The following is a 17,609-nucleotide window of genomic DNA, read 5'->3' on the forward strand; positions in this document are numbered from 1 at the left end:
TGTCATATTGTATATAAGCTACTGTCAAATGTACTAATATTGGCTTGCTGCGGTGCTCCCCGAAGCACAGTGGTGTAGCCCCGGCCGTGAATAAACATATGTTGAAGTGACTTGGTGTTCAATTGATCCTTTCATCCGGACTGAGAGTAGCAAATTCTCATAACCATCTACAATAGAGAGAATCTAAACATCACCCCATGGCATACCAGCACGGCGTCCCCCACCATCAACATCTTGTGGGTTACGATTGGCCAGAAACTAAGCTGGACTAGTCATATAAAAGCTGTGGCTACAAGAGCAGTCAGAAATCTTGCGTCCATAACTCACCTCCTGATTCCCCAAAACCTGTCTACCGTACACAAGGCACAAGTCAGGAGTATGATGGACTACTCTCCTCTTGCCTGGATGAGTGCAGCTCGAACAACATTCAGGAAACTTGACACCATCCAGAACAAAGCATCCTGCTTGATTGGCACCCCTTCCATAAACATTCACTGCCTTCACCATCAGCACACAGTGGCAGCCGTGTTGTCATCTGCAAGATGTACTGCAGAAATTTACCAAGGCTCCTTTGTGAGCACCTTCCAAATTCACGACCTCTACCATCTAGAGGGACAAGGGAAGCAGGTTCATGAGGAAACAACCACCTCAAAGCCATTAAGCCACTCACCAGCCTGATTTGGAAATATACCTTCACTTTTGCTGGGTCAAAATCCTGGAATTCCCTCCTAATCCTCTGTGGATGTGACATGTGTGACAAGGTAGCATAAAATCCTAGACCACTTGTGTGATACTAGGCCACCATAGAGATTATAGGCATTTAGCTAGACCTTAGGGACTTCTGTGGAGGCTGTGAAGAATATTTGTTGCATGGCATGTGGAAGTTTTAAATTATGGTCATAAACTGGAAGGTTGTCCACAATGGTCAAGTGGGCTTGTTACTCATAGTAATTGTGGATAAGTCAATCAGTATTGTATTTGAATCTTCTCTGGAGACAGAACTGCTGAAATTTAATGTATTCAGCATCCTCTTGATGATCACATTGACCACTCTGTAGGTTTGTGGCTTATATGAGCAGGATGATGGCAAGGAAAATATTTCCACTACTGACACTAATGTAGAATTAAGGGCAACAGCATGGTCGACTTGGATCTGGAAAGAGCATCAGCCTCGTTTGTGACTTATCTGGAATATGGACGGTTGTTTATTGGTACTGCATCAACCTGAGGTGATATTGTTGAATACAAATAGGAATCTTATCAATCTCCATGGAACTGAGGAGTGTTATGAGGGGTTTGTAGTTTGTTTCCAACTGGACGGGTAGCCCCATCAAGTGATCAGAAAAGTGTTCAGCCATTTATGTGCTGGGGGCAGTGCCTCTTTTTCTTTTTTTTTAATTTAATAAACATTTTATTGAGGTATTTTTGGTTTTACAACAATAACAAAATAAACTGTACATGAATTTATATATAGTGCAAAAGCCGTTTTCCTCCCTCACAGGTCCCACTTTTATTAACCCCCTACACTAAACTAAGCTAACCCCCCCCCCCCTTCTGCTGACGATTAATTTTCCGCAAAGAAGTCGACGAACGGTTGCCACCTTCAGAGGAACCCTAACATCGACCCTCTCAAGGCGAACTTGATTTTCTCCAAACAGAGAAAGCTAGCCATGTCCGATAGACAGGTCTCCGACTTCAGGGGCTTTGGGTCCCTCCAAGCTAATAATATCCGTCTCCAGGCTACCAGGGAAGCAAAGGTCAGAACGTCTGCCTCTTTCTCCTCCTGGATTCCCGGATCTTCCGACACTCCGAAAATCGCCACCTCTGGACTCGGTGCCACCCTTGTTTTCAACACCGTGGACATGACAGCTGCAAACTTCTGCCAGAATCCCCTCAGCTTTGGGCATGTCAGAACATGTGGACATGGTTCGCTGGTCCTCCCGTACACCTTGCACACCTATCTGCTACACCAAAGAACCTGCTCATCCGGGCCACTGTCATGTGAGTCCGGTGAACAACCTTAACTGTATCAGGCTGAGCCTGGCACATGTTGTGGACGGGTTGACTTTAATCTGGCATTCTAAGACTTCTTTCTGTGCTCACCCCAGTCCAACGCTGGCATCTCCACATAACGGAATAAGAGAGAGGGATTAAAAAATAAAAACAAATTGAACAACATTTTGAAAAATTTGCAATCATCATGAAAATTTGAAGGAACGCAGTCCCTCCTTTCATCCCAGTTAGTAACTTCTCAGTGTCAGAGAGGCTGTTTGCTGTAATGAATACACCCCATTGTGAGAAATTCACTTACCTTAATGCACAAACCCTAAATTTTTCTGGCAGGTTCAGTGGGTAACTAATGGCTGAATACAACAATGCAATGCTCTTTATTTTAATACCAGCATACTCAAATTTGAAGCTTGGGACAACTTGAACAGTAACTTCCAGATCTGTGTTTAATTGCACATTTGCGGATGCTGGAATTTGATGTTCCGATTACTCGATAACTTGGCAGTGATAGACTAACCACATTCTTAACATAATAACTGGGCTTAAGTCTAATGAGAAGAGCAGGATCCCTGATGAAACGGTGCTCACTTGTGGGGTGTTACCCATAAAATGTTGAAGTCTGAACTGGGGCATGAATCACAGTCAGTTTGAACCAGCTGTATGAGTATTGACAACTCAGTTTTGGTAATTGAAAAGAGTGGGCGGGGAGATGGGATTGATTTTACTCAATAATTCATTGGTATTTGTTTCGGCAATTTGTCAGTGCTTTGGTGATAATGTTAACAGCTCTGATTTTGTATTTCTAGAAGTCAAATCACACAATCACCCAGTCAAGCAAGCTTTTTCCCATCTCTAATACTTTTATAAATGTCAAAAAAAATGTTCTTTTTTGTGGAAGTAAAATACAGCAGATGCTGGAGATCTGAAATAAAAACAGAAAGTTCTGTAAAAACGCAGCAGGTCTGACAGCATCTGTGGAGAGAGGAGCACAGGGCGGGATTCTCTCAGTCAGGCCGGAGAATCGCCGCGACCGGCGTGACGCCAGTGGGGGACCGCTCTATACGCGCCCCCCCCCCCCCCCCCCCCCCCGCCGATTCTCGGCCTCAGTTGGGCCGAGCGGCCGCAGCAAAAAACCAGAATCACGCCGGCACCGTTCTAACCTGCTCTCAGCCGGCGGGACCTCGGCGTGAAGGGTCCGGGGGTGGCCTGTGGGGTGGGGGGGGGGGGGTCCTTCGTTGTGGCCTGACCCGCGATCGGGGCCCACCAATCGGCTGGTCAGATCTCGTGCTGGGGGCATCTTCTCTTCCGCGCCGACCCCTGTAACCCTACGCCATGTTGCGTCGGGGCCGGTGCGGAGAAGGCGTGCGCGTGTTGACCCCGCACGCCCAGTTGACGCTGGGATCAGTAGCTGGAGTAGTGAAGGTCGCTCCAGTGCCATGTTGGCCCCCTGTAGGGGCAGAATTGCTGATCCTGAGGTCATGTTGACGCCGTCCGGAAATTCAACGGCGTCAACACTTAGCCTCAGGATCACAGAATCCCGCCCAGAGTTAATGAGCAGGCTGCTTCTCAGCCACACGCCGTTTGCGGCGCAATTCTATCTTCCCGCCACACTTGTCAATGGGATTTCCCATTGTAACCATCCCACACGTCCGGGAAACCCGCGGGCGGGAGTGCGCTGCTGGCAGGGAAAATTAACGGCAAGGACTGGAGAATTCCAGCGTACCTTTCCAGTCCAATTGGAAATCTTCAAATAGTACATGTCAGTTACTGCCAGACCTGGTGAGCTTCCCCAGCACTTTCTGTTCCTTTCTGGTATTGACTCTAATACTTTATTCGCCCGTATTACTCCCACCAATGTCCCAGGAATGTTCTCGGACAATTCTGAAAGGTTGAAAAGCGGGATCCAGCAGTTGTAAAGGGCGCCTGGTTGTGTTGGATAAGCGGTTCCATTTTCCATCTCAGCTTTCCCGCTGTGTCCGTTCCAACTCAGTGGGAAGAGCTGGGAACCTCTGTTAAAACAGGGTCGACATTTTTTTGAACCATCATCAATTATTTGGCCCTCCCGACATTTGCGGGGTTTGTTACTTTGAACCACAAAAGGTCAGGGGATTTTTTTGACCTGGAAGTTCATTGTGGTCTTTCTCCTGACATGCAATGTTTCAATCATTCTGATTAAATGAAGGAAGGGTGTTCGATCCTTTGCAATCGGTTGTTTTCCAAAAGGGCTAAATTAAAATCCAGCAGATTTTATTATTACCGAATCAATACGTGTCGCGTTTAGAAAACGCCAGCATGTGTCAGACACTCGGGGTTGATATTGGAAAACCTCTCGTCATTGAAACAGTGATTGTTTGCACGGTAGTCCCGGCTCGATTCAATCCCCCAACCTCGGCGCCGCTGCTGATCTTTCAGTTCATGAGCACTTGGTTCAATGCAGCGCGAGCGGCGCCAGAATCTAGGCCATTTGCAAAGACATTTGCAAGCGGGAGGGGAGAGAATTGATCTAGCGGCACGATCCATAGCCCAGATAGGAGATGACTAGAAGCGATAGTGGCTTTGGCAGCTCGCCGCTGAGCATTAAACGAGTGCCGGCTAACGTGGGAAAGAAGTTGTTGCGAGAAGTGACAGAGGTGGGCAACTGAAGAGAAAAAGACAACGATCATCAGACTAAACATGGTCTGAAAGGATCTTTTAAAAAATGTTTTCATTAAAGAGCTTTTGCCTTATGGTAGCGTATGCGCGGTCCCTCCGTTGTGACGCGGAGTGTGGGGGTCATGTCTGCTCTTGATTAATAGAACAACACTTAACTACAGTGTGTTTATGTGTTTGCCCGTTGTCTTCTCTTTATCATAGGTGGTCACTCATTTAAGCTTAAGCAGAATGAAAGCAGGCTGCAGTCTGATGTTATGTTTCTGTCTCTCCCTCCCTGTCTCTTTTATCATAGGGACTCTGGTCCAGGGAGCTGGAACCCTCAGAGCTGTGAAACAGTGAAAACACAAGCAGCACACACTATATGTCTTTGTAATCAACTGGCCACTTTCGCCATCTTAGCCCAGAAACCGAGAGATTCGGTGAGTATTGTAACAAAAAATAAAATGCCTGATTGCATATCACACCTACAGGCTGTTTTGGAATTCATATTGTCTCATAGGTTTCAGAGATTGCAGTGAGATTTAGCTGATGTGTCTTCTAATAATATCTGGGAAAATAACTAATATTTAATTAATTTTACCAAGGGTGTTTTGCACAAAAACACCGCATTACATGTTATGTACATAGCTTGATCATTTTTTTAAAATCACGGATTAAGATATTTTGTGCAACATGGTTACACGGAATTAAGTTTTTTTCTCAACAGTGATCAATAAAGGTTGTTATGAAATTGGAAATGTTTGGCACGTTGCTGGTAGCACACTACGTTCTAACCCCAGTTGACCATGAACCTTCACACCTTTAGTGTGTTATTGATTGCCTGAGGCGAGCTGCGAGGCTTGTGGCATTCACGTACAAATCAAATGTTTTAACTTGCAAAGAAAATGCCGGTGACTTCGTAAAAAATAAAATAATACCATCTAAAATACTTCTGAACGGTGATATTCTTGAGTCAGATGTTTTTATGTTATGACTTTAACAGAAAGTTGCTGATCAGTAATTTATGAATAATTTGTTTCAGTTTGAAGTAATCCCGGTAGCACAGTTAAACCGGTGAACCTAAGCATGTAACAAATTGGGTCTATTCCTTATTTGAATGAACAATGGTACTTTGAGCAACCTAAAATGGGTGCATAAATTTAACTTGAAGAATTTTAAGTATGGCCTTGTGGAAACTGTCTGTAGTGATTATGTACTTCATCCAGATCTGTGGCCTTTGGGATTTTCTATGATAGATTTGACCATGGCTGGTGAAGAGGTAGATAAAATAGGATTTATTGCTGTGCTTTAGGTTTATTCTTAATGCTTATTTTGTGCAGAGATAAAAAAGAAGAGGATAGCAAAAGAAAATATGAAAAGATTAGGAAATAAATCAAAAATATTTGGGTAGGCAAAGCGATACTATAACATTAAATTATCAAGAAATATGAAATAAGTAAAATATTCTGCAAGCCCTTGAAGAACAAAAGAAAAATCAGAATAATAGGACCACCATGTGACCACGTGATAAATTCACAGATAATATTAGTGAAATGATAGACATATTAAATACACTTTACCCAATTATTTACTCTGGAGACTAACATGGCAACATGACTTTGGAAGATGAGAACAAAACAAGATAGAAAAACATCCAAGATAAAAAAAGGTTTCGCTATGTAAATTCATTAGAAAAGAGAATAGCGGCAGTGAATTGCCGGCAGCTCATATGATTCCAATATATGCAAACACAGAACGAGTCCACTAAATTATATGCCAATTAATTTACCATCAGTGGTAGGAAAGATAATTCAATCCTTACTCAAAGAGGGAACAGAAAATTAAAGAGGGAAAAGAAAATTATCCTGAAACTAAACATATTGTTACAATCTCCATAGAGGTCAATAACTTGTAAAAAGAGAGTCAAACTTCCAGAATGAGTTTATGGTTTAAAACTTCTTCTGTAACAATTGACTAAAAAATACTATTCACCAAACACTATTTTCATTCCTTGTAGGCAATTGATACTTTTGACCCTAGAAAGGAGCATTTCTCCTTTATACTCATCACTCAATGCAGTTTCCACAGGATTACAGTCCTTTTGGCACAGTGGCTCCCAGCTTCCAGTTGATTCTCAATTCACCAAGTAGTAACATTCTTTGATCATATTCTTTCACTTTCCTCATTTTTCAGAGTTTCTTAAAACCACCACTAAGCAGTAAAACATGTTTCAATGATTCTTCTTCCTCCTGCCTTCCAGACCTTTTCTTCCATACCTTTTGGAATATGTAGAATGCTGCAGGATGTGTCTCTTTGACTGGAGACTGTTGCCCTCCTGCATCCAGCCATGGTAGCTCACAAAGTCAAGCAGCCTGACCTCTCTGCTGACCTGCCTGTCATACTCACTGTAGCAGGAGCCTGTAACCTGATTTCAGAAATGGCTTCCTTCATATTCTTTCCCATAGCAATGGGAAACACATTAACCTTATATAGTAGACATTTTATTTGTGTTATTCCTGGCCTAACTGCGTTTCATGTGAAAAGTATGTGGCCAGGTTAAAGCACAACTGTTTACGACCAAACTTTCTCAACACTTTTCTGGGACTTTGGAGATTCACAGTGTACTGTTTGAAAATCCAGAGACTATTACCATTATCTCCAAACGTAAATACCTTGCACCTTCTTCTCAGTGAAACAATCTAAGCCTACCGTTGATCTCAAATAACTAAACCACCCATGCTTACTGTCAGGCAGACTGCAGAGCAGGTCACACAACCCCTTTCTTTTAGCCTAAATTTTAAAGACACAGTCCGAAAACATAATAATCTTATAAACCTCACAATTGCAACATTCCCTGCCTCCCCGCATAAAGAATGAAAAGTCATAACCATCGCAGTGAGTTTTCATAAACATTGTCCAAAATATAACAACTTGTAACAGTCTAAAACTTTAACAATTTGCAAATAATTTACAGCATAAATTACGATTATCATGCTCCGCCCATGCTGTAACATTGTTTATTAAGCAGTCAATCCTCCCGTTTCACGATTTTTAACCACAATAAATCAAACACATGTAACAATTATGATTTAAAGTTCATTTACAGAAATTATTTAAGTTCTTCCTTCAAATGGTTTAGTTTTTCCTTTCTTATGTGATTATAGTTAATTTTGTTTCTATATCCTTGACGAAAAGATGACACAACTGATTCAGTCTTTACTCTCAGAAGCCTGAGCTTTTGATTCTCTGGACATATCTTTAGTTGAAACAGCACTTTCTAGAACAGGATTACAAAGAGTCCCTAATTCTTTGAGTACATTGTCAGTTTCAGTAGATTTGTCTCCGATCCCAGGAAATAATATCACCTTATCTGCAAGTATATTCCCTATTATGAAATCACATAATTAACGGGCAATTTTTACAACACTCCTACAATGACAGACACATTGACAAAAGTACAGTTTAAATTCACTACATAATTCTGTAGGCAAACAAGTTCATCAATGACCTGTACAGTACATTTGTTTCTCAGTGAACTATCTGGCAAAAAGTTCAGGAATTTTGCTAACATCAAGTTTTGAGCCGAACTTCTTTACCAGACAAAAATGAAGCTACTTTATACTCAGATACAAAACTCAAGTAATTTCGTAAGTCCTGTTTTGCAACCACTGTAAATACATTAGATGGAATCAGTTTTTCACCAGCACCACTGACTGATTCAGCATTGTCACAAGCCATTGGTTTGGGTCTGCAATTCCAGGAGTCTGCTTTTACTTGTACTGTCATTTGACAATAATAACATGCTTATCCCCTTAAATCATTCCTATCCCCTGTACCATTTCACTTCTGCTATTGCCCTCATAGTCATTAGTATCCTGTTCATTATCAACTCATTCCACCAAAGTTTGATTTTGTCTCTTCCTCAAGCTGCTAAATTTTTGTCTCTTACTCAAGATACTAAATTTTTGTTTGCAAGCTTCTGGAACCAGCTCACATACATTAAGCACAGCAGTCTTAACTGTGTCAAAACTGCATACTATTCATCTAAAAGACAAATAAACCTCAAATAATTGACTTACCAAAAAGCTTAATATGATCGTCCAAATTTCTTGTGGCTACTGTAACCTTGTAGCAATTTTCTCAAATGATACAAAATACATTTCAATTTCTTTCTCTCACTGAATTTAGACACAAGGCAAATATTCCTTGCCAAAGCAACACCAGTAGTTAAATCTGATCCATCATCAAATATAAACATAGAACTTAAGAGCAGGCGTAGACTGTTCAGCTCTTCAAACTTGTTCCACCATTCAATAATCATGGCTGATCTCGTTGTGGTCTCAACTCCACTTTGCCATGTTACCTCCTGACTCCCTTGTTTATCGAAGATCTGAAAATCAAAAAAATCTACTTTATAATCTCTTTCCACATGACCAGAAACTATCTATTCTGATTAGTACTCCTTTTGAAAAATGCGAACCTGACGGAAAGACTTCTGTGGGGAGCCGAGGAGGTGAGTAGCCATCTTTGCTCACAGGCAAAGAGCTGGGGGCGCTTGGATTGCTGCCTCTGTGCTCGCTGGGGTGGGGACCCTCTGAAGGGGTGGCCGCCATGGGAGGATGGAGGAGAGGCACTGTGGGGGCAACCGCTCGCGGCACCACCATGCTAACCCCGGATCGTTTACCCATTCTGGGGGAAACCCTTGTCCCTGCCCGTCTGCCCCACCCATAAACCCCATCGACTGCCAAGGCCTCTGGCCGTGCGTCAGAAGGCTATTGCTAATAGGGAATCGGCAGTTGTGATTAAGTGAGCACTTCACACATCCCAAGTGGATTCCCGTGGGTGGGCGGTCCATGTGGCATGTAGGAGTCATTGCCTAGCATTACAATCACCCCCCCCCCCCCCCCCCCCCCCCCCGCTTTTTTTAAATTTAGAGTGCCCAGTTATTTTTTCCAATTAAGGGCAATTTAATGTGACCAATCCACCTAACCTACACATCTTTGGATTGTGGGGGTGAAACCCATGCAATCACAAGGAGAATGTGCAAACTCTGCACAGACCATGACCCCTGACTGGGATTGAAGCCAGGTCCTCAACACTGCAGGCAGCAGTGCTACATGCTGCACCACCGTGCCGCCCTAGCATCCAAATCACACTGGATGTCTGGACACTGTGCTTGAACACTGCGGAAGGCAACATCACACACACAACAACCAACATATGAACACCCAGGGGTAGGTCACAGCTCCGTGGACATGTCCATGGCAGGAGGGTGGGTGGGTCGGGGAGTCGGGGAGATGCCTGGAAAGATGGGCCAAGGGATCGGAAGTCAGACCGCATTGTGGAAGAAAGTGGCAGACGCATCATACTGGTTGTGCACACGTGTGTTTAATGTGTTTCCAATTCTCCACTCTTCTGATGGTGCCTCCTACCACCTCCCTCCCCACCCTCTACAGAACCCCCTTCCTGCTGTGCCCTCAGTGGTCATCAATGTGCTTTGCCCTGCTACCTCTACCACTACGTCTAGGCGTTGCCCATGGATGCACATTTGATGTGCAGGCAGCCAGCTGCCTACCTCATCCCATAGCCTTCGATTTCCCTTGCGGGCATCCACTGGGGCTCTTAGGCCGGCAGTCCCTGGTGCACTTGTCAACGGCACATGCACAGCTGTGCCACCCCGTCGCGTGTGCTGACTTCGAGACATGGCCTCATCAGACGGGTGAAACTTGGGGGAACTGGTGACCACAACCCGCACTCCATGGAACGAGTCCAGGTTGGCACTCATTGTCCCATAGGCCCACAGGGCCCTGGATTCACCTTGGGACGGAGAGACAGCTGGTTCGAACCCTGACTGCCCCCTACATCATCTGGCTCTGCCAGCACTGGCAGTTACCCAATGTCTGTACCATCATGTCGATGCCCTTGGCAATGCTGCTCAGTGACAACCTGCAACTCGGATAAGCTCCTCAGCATCCTGATCATGCCCATCTGAGAGCGGGATATGTCCTGCAGAACCTCATCAAGTCAGCCTGGTACTGGGTCACATCCCCCAGCGATTCGGACATTCTGCCGAGACCCTCAGCCATGGCCGTCAGCGACTGCGCCACACCTTGGACACCTTCACTAATGGTGCCAGCATTGTATACCAGGCTCTCCACTGCAGTCGTCACCCGAGCAGTGTTGGCGTCGGTGCCACGCATTGCCGGCACCATCTCCTGCATCCATAGCCTCTGGGACTCCTCCAAGTGGCTGTGCATCTACTGGAGTGATGCTGACATCTCCTTCTGAAACCCTGTCGCCACCCTATCGTCTCAATCAGCTCTGGGTATCTTTGTACCACAGGCTCAGCATCAGGCTGGGACCCAGCTGGGTCCTGGGATCCAGCAGCCCTCTGACTGCTGACTCATCTGGGGGTTCTTGCCTCCATCTGATGTGCATCGTTGGTAGTGTGGTGCTGACCAGATTGTGCCCCAGAAGCCTGTCCACTAACATGTCACACCGAGGTGTGTGTCTATCTGCGCTGGTGGAGGGTGCGGATGACAGCCGTGCCGCGTCTATAACAGTTGCATCCTGGGAGCTCTCATCCGAGGTGTTCTCCTGAGAGTCAGGAGAGGGTGCCTCCACAATGGGCTGATGCCATCGGCTGGAGGACCTGCGGGAGAATGAACATGTGCTCAGTGGGAGGGATGGGTCAGTCAGTAAAGCAATAACAACTCTTGTTTTACAGGTCATCCAGGTGGAGCCCGGTGGTTCCTCACCTCTGTGGCATTCACCAGCCTCTGTGTGGGTGACCACCCTGTTCTCAGCCACCCAGTCACTTCCTGAGCAGACTCCTCGAAGGAGGTGAGGTCCGGCAAATATCCGCCAGTCTGGACCCTCTCCTGGCGATTGTGGGAGAGCTTTTCCTGAGGAGACACAGAGGCGGCATCGTCAGCCATATGCGGGGTTGACTGAGCAAATGTAGCGGGGTGTTGGCAAGCATGGTCTCGGCGAATCAGCTGGCAAGCGGTCATTTACGGCGAGTAGCCCGTGAGGCCTCGTTAAATGGACCAATTAACATTGAATGGTGTTACCGGCCTCTCTGGACCGAGCACCGGGAGGCTCGCAGTAATTCCTGCTCACTAGCACACTTAGAAATTTTCCAGAGAATCACGCCCAAATGATTTATTTCGAGTAAAGCCACAGCAATAGGTGTACCTATATTATAATAATACAGCAAAAGTCACGAGGAAATCTTGTATGTATAAATACATGTCAGTATGTGGATTCAAAATCCTACAAAATGCGAAAATTTTGTGATGATCTTCATTGCCTTTTGAAAGAGATTTAAACTTTCACCTATAAGCTGAAAGACTGGCAGAACAAAATTTCACATTTTTAAATCTCTGCAGTCCTGCCCAATCTAGTTATGAATGGAGTTGGCCAATTAAGTAACTAACTGGAGTTGAATGCTCCACACAAATATCCAATCCTCAGTGGGGGTGCATTTGCAACCAATTTCAGCCACAAGTGTCGAGTGAATGAACCATCTCAGCCTCCTCCTGTGATACAGAGAATCACAGATGCCAATTCCATTTGCTCCACATGATATTTGAAAACGGCTGAAAGCACTGGATACTGCAAAAGCTATGGGCCCTGACAACATTCTCGCAGTAGTGCTCCAGAACTAGCCACACCTTTCGAATCTGCACCGACCTTCCGATAGTCTTCACCGATCTTCCGATAGAGCACCATACCTTGGCCCATACACCCACTCTACCCCCGTGACCCCACCTAACGTGCACATCTTTAAACACAAAGACGCAATTTTATTATGGTCAACCCACGTAACCCAGTATTTTTCAAACTTTCATGCCCGAGACCCATTTTTACCAACCGGACATCCTTTGGGACCCACTCTGGCTGGCATTCGCGACTCATGCTGGCCGACCTTCGCGAACACGCCGTCTGAACCTCGCAACCCACCATTACCGCTTACCTTTAATGTGACAGGTGAGCCTGCTTGTTTCTCACGGTCTCACTTGCTTTGTTATTCAATGTTACATTTCTGCTAAGAACTTCAGCTGACGATTTAAGTTCTCACTGTATCAGTTGAAAAAATCAAGAGGTTTCTCCATGCTTAGTATTCAAATGCTTTTGAAGTTTTGAAGGATTTAAACATTAATTTGTCTTTTCATATAACACATGGGCTTTGCATCCTGATTTGCATTGGCACAATTAATAAAGTCGCACCTTAGAAAATCATCTAAGGAGGTTGCGCAATTATGGTTGCTAATAGGTGTGTGGGTTTCAGGTAGTATCAGAGCACACATATGCCAATGCATTCCAAGGTTGGAAAGATGCATCATTAGCTTTTGGTGCATCAAACTTTCAAATGTCCAAATGGTAATGTTCTCAAACCTCTCGGGGGTGTTTTGAGTTGGAGGGCATCAAGGTATGGTGTTGGTGGTGAAAGTTTCAGCACTCCAGGAGATCTCCTAATTTGCAGGAGAAACAAAGCCACAACAATTGGGAACAATCTGCCACTGGGGTGGCGTGCAAAACCTATCTATCCTCAGCGGATATGAGTTGGGAGCTTTGGACGTACAAGCCAGCAGATTGTCAGGTCGCAGAGACCTGCCTGGCACCTCCGAGGAAGATAAGAGTCCATTGGGATGAAGCGTGACAGATGCGAGCTGAAAGTGATGGAAGAGGGTTTTGTCCATCAGAACATCCTCATTTACCCGCTGGTTGCAACTGAGAATGCAACTGAGGACGATCGCGATGGCCAACATGTGCTGAGATTTTAATCTGTGTGATATGTGTCATGAATCTTACCCTTTTTTTTCATCCCTCAGATAATCTGTCCACCAGAGCCAGCTAAGAGGCTGACGGCCCTCCCTTGACACCCATGGCACACTATATCTCTGCACCTAACACCAATGCAGATACTGGCCGACTGTGGCCGTGACCATGTTGAGTGTGATGTTAGGGCACAACAGTGAGGGCAGATCACTTTCACTGGGGAAGATGGTAGAGGCAGGGAATTCCCAGAATGCCAACATTTGGATGACTGCTGGAGACAAGGACCATGTTAAGTCCGAGGAAGATAAAGAGCCTCTGGAGTCGACCATAAAGTTGCAAATGTTGGATGCCTGGAGAGATTTGGCAGAGATCTCCAAGGCTTTGCGTGCCATGGTCTCTGTCATAGAGGAGTCCTTGCATGGTTAATGTCTGGGATAAGGAGGCGGCAACTAATATCACCGATGGTTGAAATTCCTCCATTGGTGAGCAAGGAGGTGAGGACTCAGCTTTGAACGCTGGACGAGGTGGCTTTCGTCTCTGTGGACTCCTCCAATGGTGCCCCAGACAAGGGCAGCAGCTCGTCCATCTCTGCCAGTCTCTGTTCCACTCTGAAAGTCCGCGGCACAGGGGTTCCCCAGCAATGTTGCTGAAAGAACCATCCCAGCAGTGCCTACTCAAGCCCCGGTTACCAGAGGACGACCGCCAAGGTATTCTGCACCAGCAGGACAAAATGATCAGCAAGCTGCCTCTCATGCCACTGTTTGCGGGGGGGGGGGGGGGGGGGGGGGGGGGGGGGGGATGCGGATACCTAGGCATAGCACCCGCAAACGGAAACTCATGATACGCTAGTCACAAAAAGGGGTCCGCACTGGGTGATATTGCTTTCTTTTCATTTAAAGAACTGTGTTAATGGAATTGCATTAATTTGTTTAATCTTGATTTTATCATCTGAAGTGACCGATTGCCTCAAGCCAGAAAAGTTCTGTGTACTGCATTGGTGAAAGAATTATCATTATGGGTTCAGAAACGCTCAAGGTTTAAAACCTTATTTGGAAGGATATGGGCTCATGGAATGGATGAGTGTTATGTTTTTGAGATTAGGATAGTGCCCATTGATGATGTGGGATGGCAGGCCATGCCAGCCTATCTAAAGACCGACTGAATTAGGTTGTCCCTGGTGTCTCTGTCCCACTGAAGGGACCGAATTGCACCCTCGTCATCCTCACCCTCTGGCTGCCAGCATCTGAGCCCTCATTGGTGTCCATATCTGAGGTAAGTACTGCAGCAGTGGCCTGTTCAAGATGTTCAACACTGGAGAGAGCAGATTGAGAATGCAGCAGACCACTGTGAGCGACACTCGCTCAGGCATGTACTACAGGCTGCCCCCGGATTGTTTGCTGCATCTAAACCTTAGCTTCTGCACCCCAATGCCCACCACCATCCTTTTGGATAATAGCAATGGTTGTATCTTTACTCAGCTTCTATCCTTGTCTGTCATCAGCGAACCTTTCAGCAGGTGAGACTGAGATTGCCAATCAATCACCCATCAAGGCAAGCTGGAGCAACGAAGAGCCTGGGCACCTGCAAGTGACAAAGAACGTATGCATCGTATGTGTTCTTGAAGTACCTTGCACACACCTGCAGAACCTGGGCCATGTGGTTACAGACTATCTCAGCATTCATCGAGTGAAAGCTCTTCCTGTTCATAAAGGCACCCAGCTGGCCAACTGGTGCCTTGATGGCTACATGGGTTCAATTAATGACACCCTGGATGCGGGAGAGCCCTGCAATGGTTCCCTCGCTCAGCCTGGCTGGCTTGGTCCATCCTGAAATGGATGAATCTTCTCATTCGTCTGAACAGGGCATCAGTGACCAGTTTGACACAGCTTTGTGCAAAAGGTAAGGTAAAGTCACCATCGTCCCAGATAACCATAGGCTGCTATCCCCTTTGAGGGGGAGAACTGACTAGTGGTGATTAAACCGAAGGGTCACCCACACAGAAAACACTGTTTCAAAACTCCAGAATACCACCTCACCCCTACAAATGCATAACTCCTCAGATAGTGTTTTCAGCAGGGTCCTTTTATCCCACCCTAGATTGCAAAATGATTAAATTCAGTCGGTCCGCCTTCCAGTGTTGCCTGTGCAACAGCTCAAAATCACATGGGCAATATTAAACCGTACTCAATTGGAGATTTAATCCCCCTTAATACCTCCATTACTGACAGCGGGAACGCTGCAAATCTGCAGATGCACCCACCGGCCAAGATATTGCGCATGTGCACGATGACATCAGGATGCCCGCCGATGTCATCACCTGTGATTTAACCATTTTCCAGGTTGGCTGCCTGCACGGTCAGTGTTAAATTCTACCGCTCGTTCTCTATTTTCCACCAAGAGTGAACATTCACCATGCCAATACCCCTCAGGATCTTAAAGTTGCCTCTTAGTCTTCTAAACTCTAGCGGATACAAACCTAACCTCTCCAACCTTTGCTCATTGGACAACCCTCCTATTCCTAGTATTGATCTGGTAAACCTTCTCTAAACTGTTTCTAATGCGTTTACATCTTTCCTCAACTGAGGAGGCTAATACTGTACACAATACTCCAGATTTAGTCTGTTACAAAACCCTGCGCAAGTGCGCGACAGTTGCAGTCCCACTCGTCTGGAGTCACAAATTAAGTGAATTAACCAATAATTCTTATAAAAATACCTAAGACCTTGGCCCTTGGCTGTCCAATAATTACAGTCACCAGGTTGATAAGTTTAAACAGAATTGCAGTAAACACAACTGGATAACAACAAGCAAATACCTACTACCCCTTTAACTGTCCCACCCTCGACCCACAAATACAAGATAGACAAACACAGAAGATGAGGAATCCAAAATAATAAGGATGAAAGTCAAGAAATAAGAGCTTTTGCTTTCGATGGTGGTTCTTTAGCACACTTTCTCCACAACAAGTTTACAGACTAGATGCTCTGGATAACAGCCAGCAACAGTCTTCTTTGTAGAGTCATTCATTCATTCGGGGTCATTTCAAAATGCAGTACTAACAGGCAGCAGGCTTTCTGGAGAAACACCTTGGGCTGGATTCTCTGATTCTGGGGCTATGCCCCCATGCCGGCGTGGGAACGGTGGCATTTTACACCAGAAAAAATGGCATAAAACGACCACCAATTCCCCGTTTTGCTGGGGGCTAGCATGCTGGCAGCGTAGAGCACCCAGCTCTCACTGCCGATACAGCCCGGAGAATGCCAGGTGTGCGCATGGCGGCGGCCTGCAGAGGCTGCGCCATGCTACATGGCGGAGGCCGCTCACGGACCTGGCCCGTGAAATAGTGCCCCCCCCCTTTGGTCTGCTCGTTCGCCCCAGGCCAACCTCCCACCGTGCCTCAGCCCCCAATAAAATCCCCTCCTGCCCGCGGATCGACCCTCCCCGGACTGTGGCAACGCTGGACTGAGTCCGCAGCTGCCACACCGAGTTCCCGACGGGTGAGACCACTCGCGACCAATGCTGTCGGGAACTCGGCTGGTCGGGTACGGAACATTGGGGATGGGTCTCAGGTAATGTCCTGAGGCCGTCGATATGGCGCGCGGCGTATTTGGCTTTGATAGGGCAGAGCATTGCGAAAATGGCACCGCCCTGATTTGGTCGGGAGCTTTGATTTCGGCGTCGGCGGTTGGAGAATCCAACCCCTTATTTCTCATCAAACTGGCCTTCAGCTCGAGGTTTTGCTTTCAAGCCTCTGGGCGCGATTCTCCGCTACCACGCCGGGTGGGAGAATCGCGGGAGGGCCGCTCTGGCACCCCCCGCGATTCTCCCACCCCCCCCCCCCCACCCCCAAAATGGCGTGTCGCGTTTTGAGACACGACGCTCGGAGAATCACGGCGGCCCGCGATTCTCCGACCCGGATAGGCCAAGCAGCCTGCCGTTCCCGACCGGTTCACACCGGCGGCAACCACACCTGGTCGCTGCCGGCGTGAACATGGCGCCAATACCTGGTTTGTGGCTTGTGGGGGGGCGGAGAGGGGAATGAGTACCACGACCGTTCTCGGGAGGGGATCGTCGGGCCGGCGTCTCAAAGAGACGCACTCTTTCCCCTCCGCCGCCCTGCAAGATCAAGCCGCCACATCTTGCGGGGCAGCGGAGGGGAAGACGGCAACCGCGCATGCGCGGGT

At 46.5% G+C, this 17,609-nt stretch overlaps 1 protein-coding gene across 11 annotated transcripts in view; it reads left to right on the top strand.

Annotated features, from left to right (window-relative positions):
- Positions 1-17,609, top strand: part of adgrb2 (adhesion G protein-coupled receptor B2) — a 1,298,770-nt gene that overhangs the window by 971,947 nt on the left and 309,214 nt on the right. For all 11 annotated transcript variants that reach the window (XM_038801790.1, XM_038801818.1, XM_038801834.1 and 8 more), the window contains one exon: positions 4,955-5,081. In XM_038801790.1, coding sequence (XP_038657718.1) covers positions 4,955-5,081 — 127 coding nt within the window. The remainder of the gene's footprint in view (positions 1-4,954; positions 5,082-17,609) is intronic.

This window comes from Scyliorhinus canicula, chromosome 1 (genome assembly GCF_902713615.1).
Source record: "Scyliorhinus canicula chromosome 1, sScyCan1.1, whole genome shotgun sequence".
Taxonomy (NCBI): Eukaryota; Metazoa; Chordata; class Chondrichthyes; order Carcharhiniformes; family Scyliorhinidae; genus Scyliorhinus; species Scyliorhinus canicula.